This window comes from Balaenoptera physalus (assembly GCF_965194825.1).
Source record: "Balaenoptera physalus genome assembly, chromosome: 11".
Classification (NCBI taxonomy): domain Eukaryota; kingdom Metazoa; phylum Chordata; class Mammalia; order Artiodactyla; family Balaenopteridae; genus Balaenoptera; species Balaenoptera physalus.
This window is the reverse complement of record NC_138896.1, coordinates 108106829-108125579: the sequence shown is the minus strand read 5'-3', so window position 1 is coordinate 108125579 and position 18751 is coordinate 108106829. Positions and strand designations below refer to the sequence as shown.

Here is an 18751-nt window from a genome sequence, read left to right as displayed (position 1 = left end):
ATCTCTTCCAAGGGGCCTTCCTAATCACTGTCTAAATCAGGGGCCCCGTTATTCTCACTCACCACCGCACCTTGTGCCTTTCACAACACTTCTCGACACTTTGTAATCATGATTATTTGTTTCCTGGGTAGGTTAAGATTTGTCTCTCCCCCTAACCTGTGAGCTTGACAAAACCTTTTAGATCTTGCCTGCTGGGTTCGCTGCTTTGTCCCAGTGTGGTGTGTTGGTGAGCAGATAGACCAGGATTCTGTAACAAAGAGGCCCCCAAACACTCAGCACGAATAACATAGTTTATTTCTCCCAGAAGTAATAGCGTGTGTAGGTGGTCCAGGCTGGCACGGAGGTTTGAAGGTGTTCTCAAGCCCCAGGGCTCCTCAGAACGCCTCTCTCCTCAGCCACACAGGATACAACTTAAAAAACCCTCTTCCCCAGAGCAATCCCACTCGTTTTGACCTCAGCTCCCCCATCCAGTCTGCCGCAGATCTTTGTTCTCTCAACAAGAGGTTCATCCATGTGACTTCCCAAACCACAGAGCAAGCTCCTGAGATGAAGTCAGCCTCTCTCAATGGCACAGGACCACTGTGTGCACTTCCTCCCTTGTTGTTATTAAATATTAACTTTTTCTTTCTGTGGCTATAGTTTATCTGTCCACATCCCTGACCTTTGGCAAATTACTTCATCCTGTGCCCCAGTTTCCTCATCTGTAAAATGGGGATAACCATAGTTATAACTATGGATAACCATAGTTCCACTCCTAGGGGTGCTGTAAGGATCAAATGAGCATGAAGCTTCTAGAACTGAACCTAACACAAGCTATGTGCTATTTAAATAATAATTAGCATGATTATCTCTTTGGATTCTCTCAGCCTCCCCATGGGTGGAGGGGCAGGCATCACTTCATTTTCAGACACAGAAATGAAGGACCAGAGAGCCGAAGCCAGTTACCCAAGGCCACAGCGCTGGCAGGCAGGTGGCGGTCTGGGTTTAATCCAGACCTGAACCTCAGTTACCTCATGATAAAATTAGGGTGATGATGGTAACCCTCGTAGGATTAGGTTGTGAGAATCCAGGGTCATCATGCAATCAGGTGGTGGGCACATGGAGGGCACTGTTCAAACGTCTGTGCCCTTCCCCTTCATGGTGCCCCCTCACCTCCACCCCCGTCACACCGACACCCTCACGCAGCCGCCAGGGATCTCAGCTGCCCTGCTCCTGGCAGCCCTGGGGTCAGCTGCTTCTGTTTGGTGGGCGAGGCAGCTGGGCCGACAGAGAAGCCCATTGTCTCTGTCCTCTGGGGCTCTATTGTTGGGGCCTCCTCCCAGGATCCAGCCGCAAGACACTCTCAGCTGTCACCCGGCTCCTCTTGGCTTCCCGGTGCGGGGGAGGGGGGAGTGTGCAGATAAACAACTGTACCCTGAAGACTGGATCACCAGTCTGGTTCTACTGATAAGGTCACTGAGGCTCAGAGAGCCTAAAGAACTGTGTGGAGAGCGCTGGTCTCATGTCAGAGCCGCCAGATGGGGCTGGGCAGTGGGGGGGAGTGGGTGGCCTCAAGTCAGTGTGGTCATGTGTCCCATTAGGTCGGAGATGGCAGGGCCAGAACACACGGCCCCCACTCTCCCATTTTACTCGTGGAAACAGAGACCCCAGAGCCCGGACGCTTGCCCAAGGCCACACAGCGACTCCGCCTCGGAGTCTGCCGGGAAGCCCGGCGTCCCTAACACCCAGGATGTCCAAGCCTTGGGACCGCCCAGAAAGGCCCGCCGGTCGGGGGCGGGTCATAGCCTGGCCCCACCCCTGGGGCGGGGCGATACCTCCCGTTCCAACTCTGGGACGAGCGGCCCTCCCCATAAGGGGCGCGGCTTCCGAGCCGGGCGAGATCTCACTGGGTGTTAGTCTGAGGAAGGGGGGACTTCGCGCTTGAAGGGCGTTGGGGGGCGTGGCCTCCCTCCCGCAGAGGCGCTCTGTGCGGGACTCCAGACCTCTGTGACGCAGGCGCGTGTGGGGCGGGGCGGAGCCGAGCCTTCGGAGCTCCGCCCCCAGTGGAGGCGGCCGAGGCCGGGGGCGTGTCCTGGGCGGGGCCGCGCCCCGGCCCGCCCGGTCGCGGAGTGGTGGCAGCGCTGGGAGGGCCCGGCCCCGGCATGTGAGTGCGGCGGTGGCGGGATTGGGGGCGCGGGATGGGGCGCCGGGCCAAGCCCCGGGGGTTCCTGGGAGTCCCGGTGGGCGGGAGCACCAGTGCGCGGGCGGCCGGGCGAGCCCGCCAGATGCGGGCCCACGTATGGCGGGCGAGGGGCGCTCGGGCCTCTTCTGCCCAGGCCGGCCCCGCGTGCCGGACCAGCCCAGCGCCGCTAATCTGCGGCCCACGGGACGGGCGCCGGCGCGGGGCGCCGTCCCGGCGGGGGCTCGCTACAAGCGCAGGTCTGACGTCTGCTCTCGGGCCCCACAAGCTAAGCGGAGGCCCCCGCAGTGGCAGCCGGGTTTCTGTTCCCTGTGCGGCAGCTGCGGAGGTGTGATGGGGGTCAGCTGCGCGGCGGGGCTCGAGGTGACCCCATTCCCGGCTCCGGGTTGGGTCGCAGCCTGCGTGAGCCCCGACCTGCTGTTTCTGGGAACTGTCACCTCGGCTCTCAGGGAAAGGGCGCTTTCTGTGCTCAGTTGTTAAATGCGTTATCTCATTCCTCTCAACAGCCACACATTTTACAGTTGAGGAAAGCGAGGCCTAAGGCCACAGAGCTGTTGATGTAATTGTTATCATGTGGAGGTGAGGTGCCGAGGCCTTACAGCCAGACACACCTGGGTTCACATCTGCTGTTCCACAGACCCGTGTGACCTTGGGCGCACCTGGTTCCCTCCCCGAGACTCCGGTGGGATGGTGGTGCCTACCCCCCAGGGCTGCTGTGAGGATTGGGTTGAATGGTTCAGGGAGCTCAGTAAGGAGCCGCTATTATTACTGTTGTTGCTGTTGGTAAGTGGCCCTTTTTCTGCCACCGAGGGAGCTGGTGGTACTGGGTCAGGGCTGTCTGCTCAATCCAAGCCTGCTGGCGCAGAAGGGGAAGCTGCTTCCCACAGTGAGGCTGTTCCTGTTTGTGCATGTCTGTCCCTGTGCCCATGGAAGGCCACACCCAACCCAGCTGTACCAGCATGTGCCGGAGTCACGCTGGCCCATCGTGTACTCGCCGCGCTACAACATAACCTTCCTGGGCCTGGAGAAGCTGCACCCCTTTGATGCAGGAAAATGGGGCAAAGTGATCAGCTTCCTAAAAGGTATGGAAGGCCCCACTCGGACCCTACGTCTGCTTTCTCCAGCCCACCTGCCACCACCTGCTGCTCTTTCCCTGACACAAGCTTCAGGCCCTCCCACCTCCAGTGTCAGCCCTGAGACAGCCTCCTACCCGTGCTGTCAAAAGGATCTCTCCAACACAGGCTTCTCAGCATGCTATGCCCCCGTATCACACCTTCACTGGCTCCCCATCGCTGTGGACCTAAGTCCTGTCTCTGCCCCTGGAGACCCAGTAGAAGGGGAGCTGATGCTTGGAGGAATGCATTGTCCAGAGCCCACAAGCTCCGAGAGTCCGGGAAGTGGACGACCTTTGCTCCAACCTCACGGATTACAAATGAAGGAACTTGGGGCCCAGAGGGTTAGAAAATGTGCCCAAAGGCACACAGCTATCGAGTGGGAGAACGGGGCCTGGACCTCAGAGCCCCAGGCTCGTCCGCTTCATGGCTCGTCCCCTGAGCGGCGTGGTGCCCTGGGGAGCACGTTGTTTCAACTGTGGTTTGTGATCTAGGGGTCTGGATCATGTGGAAAATTCAGGCATCACCGTAGGCTGGTGAAAAAAAATAATCTAGTTCCCTGTATTGTGGGTTCTTTAACTGAGGGAAGTAGGAAATATTACCTGAAATGTTACCTGGCATAGGATGAAGCATTGCATATCTTTAAATCGCACAATCCCTCTGATGACACCCTGGGGGAAGTTTCACTTTGGGGCTAGCCCGTCTTTAACACCTAAGCCCATCTCCCTTTTTTAACAAATCTAGAGCGAGCCTCAGGCTCTGCACCTTGCAGAAAATAGAGTCAAATTAGAGATTAATAACACTGTTATTTGTTTTTGTATTTTTTGTTTTTATTTTTGGTTAACTTCTGTTTATGGCAAGTGATACTGTTTTTCCACTTGCAATAGTGACCAGAGTGCGTATTCAAAGAAAAATATTAAGTAGAAAAGAGTACAAGTGGTGTGCAGCCATGGCAAGAGCTCTGGTGAGGTGAGCGGAGGAGCCATCCTGCCTCTCCCCTGGCTGTTCTCATGCCTTCCTGGATGTGGTCCTTTACGCTCTGCTTCCAGTGGTCCTGAGTCTTTCTGTCCATTGCCCCTTCTTGGGCTCCTGTGTCACCCAGTAGCGCAACATGAGGGTTCCTTGTCCCCCTCACTCTGAGCTGACCATTTTCCTGAGTTCCCTCTTAGGGTGTGGGTGGAAAGGAGCCAGGGCCCCATGGTGAAGGGCCTTGGGTACCGCCAAGAAAAGAGCTGGTCCCTTGCCGGAAGGCAGTGGGGAGCCATGGAATGTTTGGGGCGGGGGGGATACCTGCTATATGTGGAGCTCTTTGTGAGAAATGTATGGAACTAGTTGGTTTCTACCAAGGTTGGTTTCTAAGAGTGACATATTAGCACAGGTCCCCTAGATTCTGACCTTGTACTTCGATTTCTCTAGAACCAGAACATCATGGTCCTGTTGTCACTGTGCCCTAGAGCACCTCCTCCTCTCTGCCTTATTTCTTCTGTTGCAAAAGGGAGCAAGTCTTGTCTTGTGTATGTGTATGTGGTAATGAAATAACACGGTTTTTCCCAAACATCAGTCGTTTGCAAACCACTCTTGGGACCTTGCCATCGCCTCATACCACCTGTTCCATTATTTACTTCATAGTTTTTATTGACTTAGCCTTTGTTTTAAGAAACTTAAATAAGCCTGTTTTAAAAGGAAACGTTATGTCATCTAAATGGAAAAAGCCAGTTTCATTTGCCATAAATAGAAGGTCATGGTAAAAAATAAATGCAATGAAAACAAGTGTTATTTCAGCTCAGGCAGCTTACTGTTGCAGCGGACTGTGAAACTGATTGCTCCTTTTGGGGGGTTAAAGAAAGGGAGATGAGCAAGGGTCAGGCAGGTGTTAAAGAGAAGCCCCCCGTATACCAAACCCCCCATGATGTCATCCCAAGGTGGAGGGAGAATCGATCAGAAGAGCTTTTTCTCACCTTGAGAGTCAGCGTTAATGACCCGTGTGCCACCTGCCTCTAAAAGGTGTCCAATCACACCTGAGCTCGCCTCCCGGCTGTCAGTGGCCCGGGAAACACGAGGCTCGCTGTGCACAATGTCCGATGTCCCCTGGCCTGAGGGCCTGGCCGCTGTCCCCACTGGCCTGAGAGGTGGCTCGTTCTCAGACCGCCCACAAGCCAGCAGGGCCCACCTTGTCCTGGGGCAGGGCTGCCAGAGGTCAAGTCTGCAGCCTGTGGGAGGGGCTGGGGCTGGGCCTGGCCTGGAGGCGGCAGGGATGCATGGGGCCCGCTTTGTGGTTTCAGAAGAGAAGCTTCTATCAGACAGCATGCTGGTGGAGGCACGGGAGGCCTCGGACGAAGACCTGCTGGTGGTGCACACAAGACGCTATCTCAACGAGCTGAAGGTACAGGGCCTGGGGGCTGCCGGCCAGAAGGAGGGGCTGGAGGAGGGGGCCGCTCAGCCCGGGGATGCACAGCCTCAAGGGGCTCCATTCCTGTCCCTATGCGGGGGAGCATGTGAGTCTGTGATCCCCGACAGGAGAGAAGTGTCCTCGAAAGGCAGAGCTAGGCTCCTGCAGGGGGTAGTGAGCTCCCCATCCTTGGGAGTATGAAAGGGATGGCCACTTGGTGGGGATTGAACCTTCATTGGGGTTTTGGGCTTCTGCATCAGTGACTTTCAGTCTGTGCTATGTGGACAGGCCTCAAAGACCCCTGCTGGGGTGATGGGTAGGGGGGCCCCAGTCCCTTGTCCCCATTCAACCAAAGCTATTCCACTTTGGCCTGTTTTTACCTTGGGCTAAAGTATAAGATGCTGTTTCAAGGGCTTCTGCAGCTAAAGACGTGTTGGAAACTGTTGGGCTGAAAACGAGTTCTTACGCCCCAGGGCCCAGCAGGGAACGTAAACAAGTGGTGGGTGGTGTTTGGGACCACTGGAGCTCCTGCCCTTCCCCAGCTGGTGGCTGCCGCCCAGCCTCCACCGTGGGCCCAGCTTCCAAGCAGAAGCCAGAAGTCCAGATCATTAAGTGACAGTTCCTGATTTCTTAATGTAGCAACTCACTGGAAGATTTTTGAATCCCACCTGCAGACCACCTGGGGTCTGCCCGTGGTGACCCACTTCTAGAGGAGCTGCTTGGCTCTCGTCAGTGTGGTTCTGAGGCTAGAGGCGTTCAGTCAGTCCCCTGTGTGGGAGAAGAGGGCAGGCTGGGCTCGGGGTGGCATCAGAACCTGGTGCGTCAGGGATGCCACAGGTTCTCTGTCCCCAAGGGCGTGGAGTCCTGACCCCGGACCGCTAGGCTTCCCAGCAGGACTCATCTTAGACTCAGAGCTAGAGTGGGCGCCAGAGGTCCCCAGGCTCCTCCCTCACAGGTGGAAACACCTAGGCCCAGAAAGAGGCCACACCTACTCAAGGTCACCTGGGAAGTCCAGCAGGCCCGGGGGAGACCCCAGGCAGGGCATCCGGTCAGGTGTTCTGGGTTCCTGGCCACGGCAGCTGCCCCCCGTCCTCCTCCACGTGGCCCGAGCTGTGAGAATACTAGATGGATCCGTGACAGTGTGAGCTCATGAAAGATTACCAGGAAGAGGTTGAAACCTGGCTCCCGGGAGAGCGAGGTGTGCGAGGCCTTGGCACGAAGCCCAGCACTTGGCTGCTCTGGTTTCCCAGGGCCCGGACATGCGTGGTCACAGCCCACAGCCCAGCAGCTGGGTCAGGAGGACATGCCTGCCAGAGTCCAGAGGGTGAGGGTGGGGGCAGGGAGAGACCAGAACAGAGTGGCGCCAGGCTGGAGCCAGTGCCAGGATAACGCTGGGGATGGGGGATGGGCTCCGGGGCTCCATCCGTTTGAAGGGCTTTTCAGGGAACGGTGTGGGACTGACTGCATGCCTGGCCTTGGGACCCCAGAAGCCTGAAGTCAGCTTACTATGTGATAAGCAGTAATGCAAACAAGTAGAGCCCCAAATAGAAAATTAAGGTCAAGGACAGGAGGAGATTTCAGATATGCCAACATAAGCAAGATGCTATGGTTGTGCCATGTATTTAGAGCTCCCTGGCAGCCAGAGCAAAAGGAGAAACATGATGATTTCCTCATGACCTACTAAGGTGAAGTATTCAGTCATGCAGCACATCTATATTGAATACTGACTGTGTACTGGGTGCAAAAAAAAAAAAAAAAAAGAATAAGCAAGGTTCCCTGCTCCCATGGATTTGTATTTCATTTTAGAAGACTGAAAATAAAGAAGTAACCGTTTCAGAGAGCACCAAGGGCTATGAAGGGAAAAAAAGAGGGTAATTAGGCAGAGGTATGCTCATTTAGCTTGAGCAGTCAGGGAGGGCCTCACAGAGGAGGTGAGGTGTGAGCAGAGATCAAAGAATGAGGAGTAGGTGATACTCATGTGGGGTCTTAAAAGAAGAATGTTGCAGACTCTCAGGCCTGGAGCGGGAGGGGGCTTGGCCTCCCGAAGGGGAGAGGGTTGCTTGAGTGGCCGGGTTGAAGGGAATGAAACGCTGAGGTTGCACGTGATGTGGTCAGGGAGGCCAGCAGCCCTGGTGCACAGGCCCTGCAGGCCTCAGGGGGAGTTTGGATTTTGTTCCAGGTGTCACAGGAGACTGATGTGGGCTCATGTGCCCCAGACGCTCAGGTGAGACCCATGCACGTTCCAGGCATTGTCTGGCGTCTAGGGGCTGCTCTCGGGAACAGCCCCCTGGCCCCCAATGTCCACGACGTTTCTTTCCTCTTTTCTCTGCTGCAGGACCCCCAGGGCTGCTTCTCAGCGGTCCTGTGTGTGCCCCGCCCGTACTGCCCCATACCCGTGTTCCGGGCTCATGCCTGGCCCTGCACTGGTGTGGCCTTCAATGCTTAATACACCGGACATTGAAGGAGGTGCAGTGGCCTGATGTTTGCCAGATGACGTCCATTCAGGGAAACAAGTGTTTATTGAGCGCCTGCTGTGTGCAAGGCCCAGAGTCGGCCCCACTGAGGGTGGGGTTTGGGTCGGGCCAGGGCCAGGCTCCTGCCTTGTGCTGACCCTGTGACAGTTTGCTGTGGGGCGCCGGGTGGTGGGACGCAGACCCGACATGTAGTCCCTGTGTACCCTGCGCTGGGCAGTGCTCGGGACACCTTTATGTAGCGAGTGGTTAGAGCACCAGGCTCTGCTCTGGGTGCAGAGTGACGGCAGAACAGAAGAGACTGAATCCCTCTCTTGATGGGACGGAGTTGGTGTGTTAAAAGGCGCTCAGTGCCTTGCGGAAAGGGCAGAGGGAAAGGGGGTGGGGAGGACCGCCCTTCAAAACAGGAGGCCGGGGGTCTCACTGCCATGTGACCGTGGACTGAGGGCCCCGAGGGAGTGGGCTCGGTGGGCGTCTGGGGGTAGGGCATTCCGAGCAGAAGTATCAGCGAGTGCAAAGGCCCTGAGGCAGGAGTGTCTCCAGTGTGTTCCAGTAGCAGCGAGGAAGAAGCGACTGGATCGGAGGGATGGGAGGGAGACGGTAAGAGGTGGGGTCAGAAAATGATCGGGGCCAGACCACAGAGGGCCTGTGGTCGCTGTGGCTTTGCTCTGAAGGAGGTGGGAGCCCAGGAGTGTTTCAAGCAGTGGGACGTGATCTGACCTAGGTTTTAACAGGATTGCTTGGCAGCTGTGATGGGAATGGTTGAGACCAGTCTGTCAGAACAAAAGCAGGGAGCCTGGGAGGGAGCAGGTGGTGGCAATGATCCTGGTGAGAGAGCCCGGCCTCTCAGATGAGGCTGGAAGCAGCTGTGGCCTGGGGGGGACGTGGCAGAACTTGGGGTTTATTATGAAGTTGGAACAATAGGATTTTCTTTTGTTCAGATTGGGTGTGGGGTCTGCAAGCCAAGGAAGCCAAGGATGTCCCAGAAATTGTGGCTGGAGCCCCAGGGAGTCTGGGCACAACTTGGGCCTCGTTGTTGCCCTCACGGCGCCCGGCGTCTGGGGGAGAAGAGACACAGGCCCCGGTGTGTGCCACGGAGCACCCGGGGGGCAAGCCTCAGAGAGTCCCAGGGAAATGGGACGCCCGGGGTTACAGGATCAGCTTCTCCATTTCTGCAGAGAAAAAAAAAGGCCATTGGGATTTTGGCAGGGATTGTGCATCTGTAGATGAATTAGGAGAGAACTGACATCTTCACAATGTTAGGTCTTCCAGACCATGAACACAAGATGTCTTTCCACTTATTTAGATCTTCTTTAAGTTCTTTCAGTGGCGTTTTGTAGTTTTCCGTGTATGAGTCTTATACCTGCTTGGTAAATTTATTCTTTTCGAAGATGTAAATGAAATTGCTTTCTTAATTTCTGTCTGGGGCTATGGCTTCCTTTTCTTTCATTCTCTGTCCCCTGCTGGCTTGCTGAGGGTGGGAGGGGGGCAGCGACTCGGTGTTTTCCTTCAGGGGCTCGTTGCTCACTTACTCGTAGCGAACAGTGGTTCCCTGCCTCACGTGTGCCGGACTGGTGCTGGGTGATGGGCTTGGCGGGACAGACGGGTGGAGCTGGCCGTCTTCCCCTCTCTGGGTCTGCCCCCTACCACACACGCATACACATGAAGGCATGTGCATATGCACACCTATGCACGCGTGCGCGAACACACACACACACACACACACACACACACACACACACACACACACACACACACACACACACACACACACACACACACACACACACACACACACACGTCTTGCATCTGTCCAGCCAGACCATGTTCTCCCTCTCCCCAGCAAGGCTGTCCCATTGCATATCAGCGCCTCTCCGCTAGGCTGCTATGTGTCCGTGAGGCCAGGAGTAGTGCCATCTTGGGACCTGCAGCCTAGCACGCGCTTAGTAAATATCTACCAAGTGCCGGGGCCCCTCCAGGGCTCTGCTCGGGGTCAGTGGAGAGCAGGGTCTGGACCTCGGGCGTTCCCAGGGCTCGGGAGGTTATAGGGAAGGCTGTGTCCTTATCTTGGTGCAGATGCCTTCTGGGTGCCCCAGACCCTCCTGCCTCAGCAGTGGAGGATGAGGACATCCAGCCCCATTTGAAGGGATGACTGATTCCCAGTGGCTGGAGAGGCTGCGCTGTGCCTGGGGAGCAGGAGCCCTGGGCGTCCAGTCCTGGCTCTGTCAGTGACTCCCTGTGACCTTGGAAGGAAAGATCCTCCCCTCAACCCCCCGCCTCTCCGGGGCCTCGGTGCCCCTCTGTGCAGTGGGCGGGCTGGGCCATTTCTGGGTGGGCTCCGTGGTGACCTGGAGTCCCCTGCAGCTCTCCTTCTGGGCACAAGAGGGCAGCCGAGGGCCTTGGAGCACGAGGACCGAGGGCTGACTTAGCTTTAGGGAGAGTGCGGTTGAGAGCATCTCTGTACTGAGCCCAAAGCTCAGCCACGGTGGGAGCTCCCATTTCTCACCCAAGGAGCTGCACTCGCCCGGAGTCCCCCACCCGCCACCCCGAAGCTGGCCCAGGGGAATCTGCTTCCCCGCTGCTGCCTCTGGGCTCACCGTGCAGTGGGAGGCCAATGGCCCGCATCTCTTTCCACAGTGGTCCTTTGCTGTCGCAACCATCACAGAAATCCCCCCTGTCATCTTCCTGCCCAACTTCCTGGTACAGAGGAAGGTGCTGAAGCCCCTCCGGACCCAGACTGGAGGAACCATAATGGTAGGTGGGGAGCTGGCGGGGGGAGCAGCGGCTGGGCTGGGCCCTCCACCCCAGGCTCCTTCCCACCCTGGGTCTTTGCCCACCCTGGGCTCTCCATCTAGAATGCCTCGTGCTGCTGAGTAGTTGAGCAAAATCCTAAATATTCCTCAAGGCAGCAACAAGAACTCTTTCTTCCAAAGCCTCTCCTGTCTGGCTGGGACATTAGAATTCACTGTTCTGCCCCCAAGACCACCTGTTAGAGTTACCGTATTTGCTGGTGTATAAGATGTATCCTCACCCCCCAGAGAGTATGTCCTAAAACTGTGACTCTGAGCTACTCAAATTTCAGATGGAAACAAACCCCTATGACGTCAGCGATGGATGGTGCCCCTCCCCCCCATCGTGGGTGTGACAATCACAAACACTTGCAGCAAAACTGGGTTTCACATTCTGTGTGTAGTTTTCTCTAAAATTAGCCACAGACTGCTGAGTTGATTGGAGGCAGAGGAGCTGAAATGATTTAAATGTACAATGATCTAACCCAGACATGGATCAATACCTGTTGACCCCTATAGTTTTCTTTTTAGCTTTGCAAATTTGTGCATTTTGAAAGTTTATTAGAATATTACTGCCCACCCCAAAATTATGATTTCCTACAGGATTTCAGTATTAAGGCGACAGTATTTCCAGGACCAAAAATTTGTCCATTTTCCCTTCAAAAGCTGCCTGAGAATCCTTGTCAGCTCACGTTCCATCCTAAGAACTGAACTTTGATTTCCTCCAGTTTCCTCAGCAAATTGCACAGGGGCTTACGCACTGCATGTCTCATAAGCCAGCCACTTCGGGGTTTGCTGGGGGTGGGTGGGTGCTTCCCGTATCCCACCTCCCAGCTCATCCCCACCTTGGAGCTGGCTGGAAATGGTGTTTATGGGGTGAGTGATTCAATGACTATGTAAGTGAAGGAACTGGCCGCCCGCACCCCTCATCCTGTGCTTGTTTCCAAAGGCGGGGAAGCTGGCCATGGAGCGAGGCTGGGCCATCAACGTAGGTGAGTGCCCCGTGGCCTGGCCTGGGTCCTGGGGGCAGCAGCTCTGGTGCCACTGTGGACAGGGCTGGCCATGTGGCAAAGCTGCCTCCCGACCCGGGGATGGTGACGTGCCCAGGCGGGGTCAGCTGGCTTAGGCAGCCTGGAGTCCGGAGCCGTCCCTGGGAGCTGGGCGGGGAGGGGGCACCGGGAGGAAGGTGGGAGGGGGGTGTCTGGGCCTTGAGCCTGGCCCTGGCAACAGCTCGGCTGTCCTCGCAGGCGGCGGCTTCCACCACTGCTCCAGCGACCGGGGCGGGGGCTTCTGCGCCTACGCAGACATCGCGCTCGCCATCAAGGTGTGCCCGGGAGCATGGGGGGGTCGCCTCCGAGAGCCTCCCTAGAATCCCCCAATCTGGTGTGCTCGCCCCGCATTGTAGAGAAGGGAGCTGAGGCCCAGAGGGACGGGAGCTCGCCCGGGTCCCTCAGCCGGGCTGGGACCCAAACCCGGATCTGACACTTGCTTTTTCGTGTTGCCTGAGATGGTCCAGAGGAGACAGCCTTCAACAGTGGCAGGGGACCGGAGGGGAACAACTTCCATGTCAATATTAAATTATGAGAAGAGTGAGGCCGAGATAGAAATAATGACCCTGATGGTGGTGACGACGGCTGGCATTTACCGCGGGCCCGGCCCTGTGGCCGCCTCCGTCCTCCAGGGCCCGCCCCTGCATCCTCACGTTTTACAGATGAGGAGACAGGGAAACGGGCCCAGAGGGGCGAGGGCACAGCCTGAAGGGGCAGAGCCGGCAGCGGTCTCCACCTCTGTCAGACCGCAGCGCTGCCTCAGCACCCGCGCCTGGCCTCCTGCTGGGGGTCGCCATGGGCCCCGTGGCTCCTGTCCCCACGGGGACTAATGGGGAGGAGGGACAAGTCAGCACACCCTGGTCATTCGGAGAGGGGGACGCAAGGAGACCTTCTTGGAGGGTGGGGGAGGGGAAGGAGGGCTTCTCAGAGGAGGAGGCTTTAGGGCTGGGCCTTGTAGGAAGGCAGAGATGGCAGAATGAAGTTCCAGGCACAGCCTTGGGGGGGGTTCCCCGCTCTGCACCGCACGCATTTCCCCGGGAATCCTGAGCTGTCGCTGAGGGCCAGCCCTCTTAACGTCCTCACCTCTGGCCCTTCAGGGCACAGCACGTGCCCCTCCAGGGAGCCTTCCCTGAATACGCACACAGGCTTCTCCGGAGCCACACAGCTCCCCAGGGCTCTGCCCGGTGGCCTGTTCTCCCATCAGCATGTACAGGCTTCGGCCCACCCCCTCGCTAACTGGGAGCCCCTGCAGGGCTGTGTCCTCTGGCCTGTGTGGTCCTTACCTCTCCCCTCTCCCGCCCTGGGCAGTTTCTGTTTGAGCGAGTGGAGGGTGTCTCCAGAGCCACCATCGTTGATCTCGATGCCCATCAGGTGAGTGCCTGGTGGGGCCTGGGGTCTCACAGGCCCGCCCCCCAGGCCACCTCCCTGCACCCCCCAGCTGCCTCTGATGCGCAACACCGTGCTGTGGGCTCCCCTCCCCCAGGAACATCCCCCGAGCCCCAGGCTGGGCCTCTGCTGCCCGCACCCAGGCACGTGGGGTGTTTCCTGGGGTGTGGTTGGGGGTGCCTTGCCCGGGGCATCTGCCTGTGAGTGGCTTCCATGTGTTCCCCACAGGGCAACGGGCACGAGCGGGACTTCATGGGCGACAAGCGCGTGTACATCATGGACGTCTACAACCGCCACATCTACCCCGGGGACCGCTTTGCCAAGCGTAAGCTGCCCTGTCCCTCAGCCCCAGGGCCTCTTGCTTGGATGGGGCTCTCTCCGGGGCATTTCCTACATGCTGGGGACTGCAGAGGTCTCTTCATTTATTTATCCTCAGCATCCCTGTGAGGGGGAGACTGACGAGGAAACGGAGACCTAAAAAGGTCACTTGCCCCACCCAAGACCACATATACCTGCCCAATAAACACTGTGAGTCCTTCTATTGGGGTAACCACCAGAAGACTAAAGTAGACTTTTCTCCTAGGTATGCAGCTGTCTGGTCAAAAACAGGGAAGGCCAAAAAAGAAAAAAGAAGGAAAAATATATAAATAGAAAATATAAAATAAGACGGCAGAAATCAGTTCAAATATAATAGTTACTAAGTAAATGCAGGTGGATTAAACTCATTAATTAAAAGGCAGAGACTCTCAGATGAGCTTTGGAAACACAGGGACCTGCCCACCCTGTGGGGAGGGGACATTTATGCAGTAAGTGCCGGCGGGTCTGCTGTGGGTACATCAGCCACTTTGTGGCCCCAGGGACCCGTTTCTGAACTGAATGTCAAATGTTCTGGATTTGGACCTGAGGGCATATGGGGTGTCCGTGCATCCAGGCAAGGGCTTACGGAGACAGTGGGCTCAGACACCCGACATGGGTCCCTGAATCCCCAGGGCAGTGTTTCATCTGTGATCCCCCTTCTTTCCTTTGGGTCCCCCTTGCAGCTCGTGTGCTCTTTTTAGCTTAGCTTTGGGTGAATGAGAGGTTGAGCACTGGGGAGTCAGATGGGGAAATGGGCCGTCCTCGCCTTCCCCAGCCTCAGGTTCCCGTCTCTGCACATTGGGGCTATTGCTGTCTCCCTTGCAGAGGCCATCAGGCGGAAGGTGGAGCTGGAGTGGGGCACGGAAGATGATGAGTACCTGAGGAGGGTGGAGAGGAACCTGGAGAAAGCCCTCCAGGAGCATCAGCCCGACGTGGTGGTGTACAACGCAGGCACTGACGTCCTTGAGGGGGACCGCCTCGGGGGGCTGTCCATCAGTCCGCAGGTACCTCCTGACCCTGGGGCAGGGGAGGGTCCAGGGACGCAGCAGCGGCAGGGAAGGTGGGCAGCACTGGTGCTTCTCTTGAAGCCAGAGGAGAAGGGCAAAAGCAGCAGCAGTCTGGAACAGGGTTAGACCTGCAGCAGGACTTTCCAGTACCCTGAGGATCTGGGCCTGCCTGAGCCAGCCTTCCCCATCCCCCACACCAGGGTGTCGTGAAGCGGGATGAGCTGGTGTTCCGGATGGTCCGAGGCCACCAGGTGCCCATCCTCATGGTGACCTCGGGCGGGTACCAGAAGCGTACAGCCCGCATCATTGCCGACTCCATCCTTAATTTGTATGGCCAGGGGCTCATCGGGCCCCAGTCAGCCAACGTCTCAGCACAGAACTCAGACACACCCCTGCTGCCCCTGGAGGTGCCCTGACCACACTGCCCTCTGAGTGGCTCCCTGCCTGCCGCCCACCCGCCCGCCCGCCCACCTGCTCCTCAGTGCTTCTCCTTTTCCAAATGAGGGGGGGGATCTCACACGCAGCTGCACTCTCCCCACTGGGTGTCGCGGTCTCCGGGCCCTTCTGTGGGTGGGGGCAGAGGGCAGGGCCTGAGTCCCAGCAAGACCCACACGGTCACGGTCACGGCCTGACCAGGCCCTGAGGAGGTGACAGTTCTCCTAGGAGGGAGGAGGGCAGTTGAAGCTCCCAGGTGCAGGGCGGGCCCCCAGGGGTGTGGTGTTCTGGTTTTCAAAACAGTGTGACCGTTTCAGACCAAGGAAGCTTCCATCTCTTCCACAGTTGGGCCCCCTCCCTCCTCTTCTGCACCCTCTCTTCCTCCCTACAGGGGTGGGAGACCTGAGAGGGGGCTGGAGCCAGGCCTCTGGGGTCCCTGGATTCCCAGCCAGCAGGCAGGGGCCCTGGTCCTGGATGTGAGGGGGCAGCAGGGAAGGGGATGCAGGGGGGTTTTCCCGTCTGACTTCTCCTTCAGTGAAGCGAGGGCTGGACCTGCTGTCCCAGAGCCCCTCCCTGGTGGGGAGGGGAGGGGAGGCCTGCGGAGCCCTAGAGCCCTGCTTCAGCAGCATCTTGCCCGTCTGGGAGAGCGCCGGCTTTGGGGGAAAGAACGCTTGGCTCAGGGGCAGGCCTTAGCTCTGGAGGCTTGAGGGACAGAGGAAGGTGAGGCCTGGACCAGGTAATTGGGGAGGGACAGGTGGCCAAGCTGGGTCCCGCAGGCCCCGAGGCCCAGGTGGGGACTGAGGCGCTGGCGAGGCCAGGCTGGCGTTGCTGGAGGGGAGCAGAGGGTCTCCATCCTGGCCTGCAGGTTGTACGGGTAGGGGGCTGGGGCGGGGCCCCGGCGGGGGCTGCAGCCTCCACTGGGCTCATCCAAAATGCCAGGCCCTGACCTTGTTGTCAGCTCTACTCTGAAGGGGATGCTCGGGACCCCCCAGGAAGCTGGGGGTTGGGGGGAGCGTCCACTGCTCCATTGCCTGGGTGTGTTCTTAGTGGTCAAAGTGGGTGGGGAGGGAAAGAGGGCCGTCCCTGATCAACCCCCCCACGGGACTTGTGCTCATTGCCATCTGGGGGTCTCCTGAATTCTCCCACCTTCTCCCTCACACCCCCCTCGCCACTCCCTCTGCTGGAGGGGGCGGGGCAGGAAGGGTTCCAAGATCACCAAGTGTCAAAGACGCTGAACTCCCGGACCAGACCCGAGGCACTAATTATGGCTTGGACGCCCCACCCGCCCCACCCCGTCCCTGCCCCGCCCCTGCCCTTGGTCTCTGCATCGGACTCGAGGCACCTAACTCCCCTTCACCTCCGACACGGCCTGCAGCCTTGGGGGGCAGGTGGCGATGGGCTTGTCCCCACGGAGCCTCTGCTCCAGAGAACCATAAAGGCTCTTTTGATCCGACCTGGCTGCCGTGTGGTTTTTTTTATTGTAATTAATTAATTAATTTTATTTTTGGCTGCCTTGGGTCTTCGTTGCTGCGCGTGGGCTTTCTCTACTTGCGGCGAGCGGGGGCTGCTCTTCATTGCGGTGCATGGGCTTCTCATTGCGGTGGCTTCTCTTGTTGCGGAGCACGGGCTGTAGACGTGCGGGCTTCAGTAGTTGTGGCCCTCAGGCTCTAGAACGCAGGCTCAGTAGTTGTGACGCACGGGCTTAGTTGCTCCGCGGCATGTGGGATCTTCCCGGACCAGGGCTCGAACCCGTGTCCCCTGCACTGGCAGGCGGATTCTTAACCACTGCGCCACCAGGGAAGCCTTGCCGTGTGTTCTTGACATGAAGAATCCACACCTCCTAAGGATTAAAGGAAATAAAGATTGAAAGTTCACACAGCAAGAGGCCTGGCGTGGGGTAGCTGCCTGATAAACGCTAGTGTTTTGGTCCATGCACAGAGTCCCATGGAGAAGGTCATTATGCCCATTTTACAGATGAGGGCGCTGACACTCGGCGGGGAGTTTGCTTCAGGCCACACGTCTCGTGAATGGTAGAGCCAAGTTTGACGTCAGCTCTGCCGGGTTCCAAAGTACGCGTTCTCAGCCGCGTCAGCTCTGCCGGGTTCCAAAGTACGCGTTCTCAGCCGCGTCAGCTCTGCCGGGTTCCAAAGTACGCGTTCTCAGCCGCGTCAGCTCTGCCGGGTTCCAAAGTACGCGTTCTCAGCCGCGTCAGCTCTGCCGGGTTCCAAAGTACGCGTTCTCAGCCGCGTCAGCTCTGCCGGGTTCCAAAGTACGCGTTCTCAGCCGCGTCAGCTCTGGCGGGTTCCAAAGTACGCGTTCTCAGCCGCGTCAGCTCTGGCGGGTTCCAAAGTACGCGTTCTCAGCCGCGTCAGCTCTGCCGGGTTCCAAAGTACGCGTTCTCAGCCGCGTCAGCTCTGGCGGGTTCCAGAGTACGCGTTCTCAGCCGCGTCAGCTCTGCCGGGTTCCAGAGTACGCGTTCTCAGCCGCGTCAGCTCTGCCGGGTTCCAGAGTACGCGTTCTCAGCCGCGTCAGCTCTGCCGGGTTCCAGAGTACGCGTTCTCAGCCGCGTCAGCTCTGGCGGGTTCCAGAGTACGCGTTCTCAGCCGCGTCAGCTCTGGCGGGTTCCAGAGTACGCGTTCTCAGCCGCGTCAGCTCTGGCGGGTTCCAGAGTACGCGTTCTCAGCCGCGTCAGCTCTGGCGGGTTCCAGAGTACGCGTTCTCAGCCGCGTCAGCTCTGGCGGGTTCCAGAGTACGCGTTCTCAGCCGCGTCAGCTCTGGCGGGTTCCAGAGTACGCGTTCTCAGCCGCGTCAGCTCTGCCGGGTTCCAGAGTACGCGTTCTCAGCCGCGTCAGCTCTGGCGGGTTCCAGAGTACGCGTTCTCAGCCGCGTCAGCTCTGCCGGGTTCCAGAGTACGCGTTCTCAGCCGCGTCAGCTCTGCCGGGTTCCAGAGTACGCGTTCTCAGCCGCGTCAGCTCTGCCGGGTTCCAGAGTACGCGTTCTCAGCCGCGTCAGCTCTGCCGGGTTCCAGAGTACGCGTTCTCAGCCGCGTCAGCTCTGCCGGGTTCCAGAGTACGCGTTCTCAGCCGCGTCAGCTCTGCCGGGTTCCAGAGTACGCGTTCTCAGCCGCGTCAGCTCTGCCGGGTTCCAGAGTACGCGTTCTCAGCCGCGTCAGCTCTGCCGGGTTCCAGAGTACGCGTTCTCAGCCGCGTCAGCTCTGCCGGGTTCCAGAGTACGCGTTCTCAGCCGCGTCAGCTCTGCCGGGTTCCAGAGTACGCGTTCTCAGCCGCGTCAGCTCTGCCGGGTTCCAGAGTACGCGTTCTCAGCCGCGTCAGCTCTGCCGGGTTCCAGAGTACGCGTTCTCAGCCGCGTCAGCTCTGCCGGGTTCCAGAGTACGCGTTCTCAGCCGCGTCAGCTCTGGCGGGTTCCAGAGTACGCGTTCTCAGCCGCGTCAGCTCTGCCGGGTTCCAGAGTACGCGTTCTCAGCCGCGTCAGCTCTGCCGGGTTCCAGAGTACGCGTTCTCAGCCGCGTCAGCTCTGCCGGGTTCCAGAGTACGCGTTCTCAGCCGCGTCAGCTCTG

The 18751-nt window shown here is 58.3% G+C and overlaps 1 protein-coding gene across 1 annotated transcript; it reads left to right on the top strand.

Moving 5' to 3' along the window:
* Positions 1–2022: 2022 nt before the first annotated feature.
* HDAC11 (histone deacetylase 11) lies at positions 2023–16627 on the top strand. The gene is made up of 10 exons (XM_082414266.1): positions 2023–2143; positions 3113–3261; positions 5574–5674; positions 10789–10905; positions 11890–11932; positions 12188–12264; positions 13298–13360; positions 13604–13700; positions 14558–14736; positions 14940–16627. Coding segments are annotated over exons 1-10 (1044 nt in total). The 5' UTR covers positions 2023–2141; the 3' UTR covers positions 15156–16627.
* The last annotated feature ends 2124 nt before the right edge of the window (positions 16628–18751 follow it).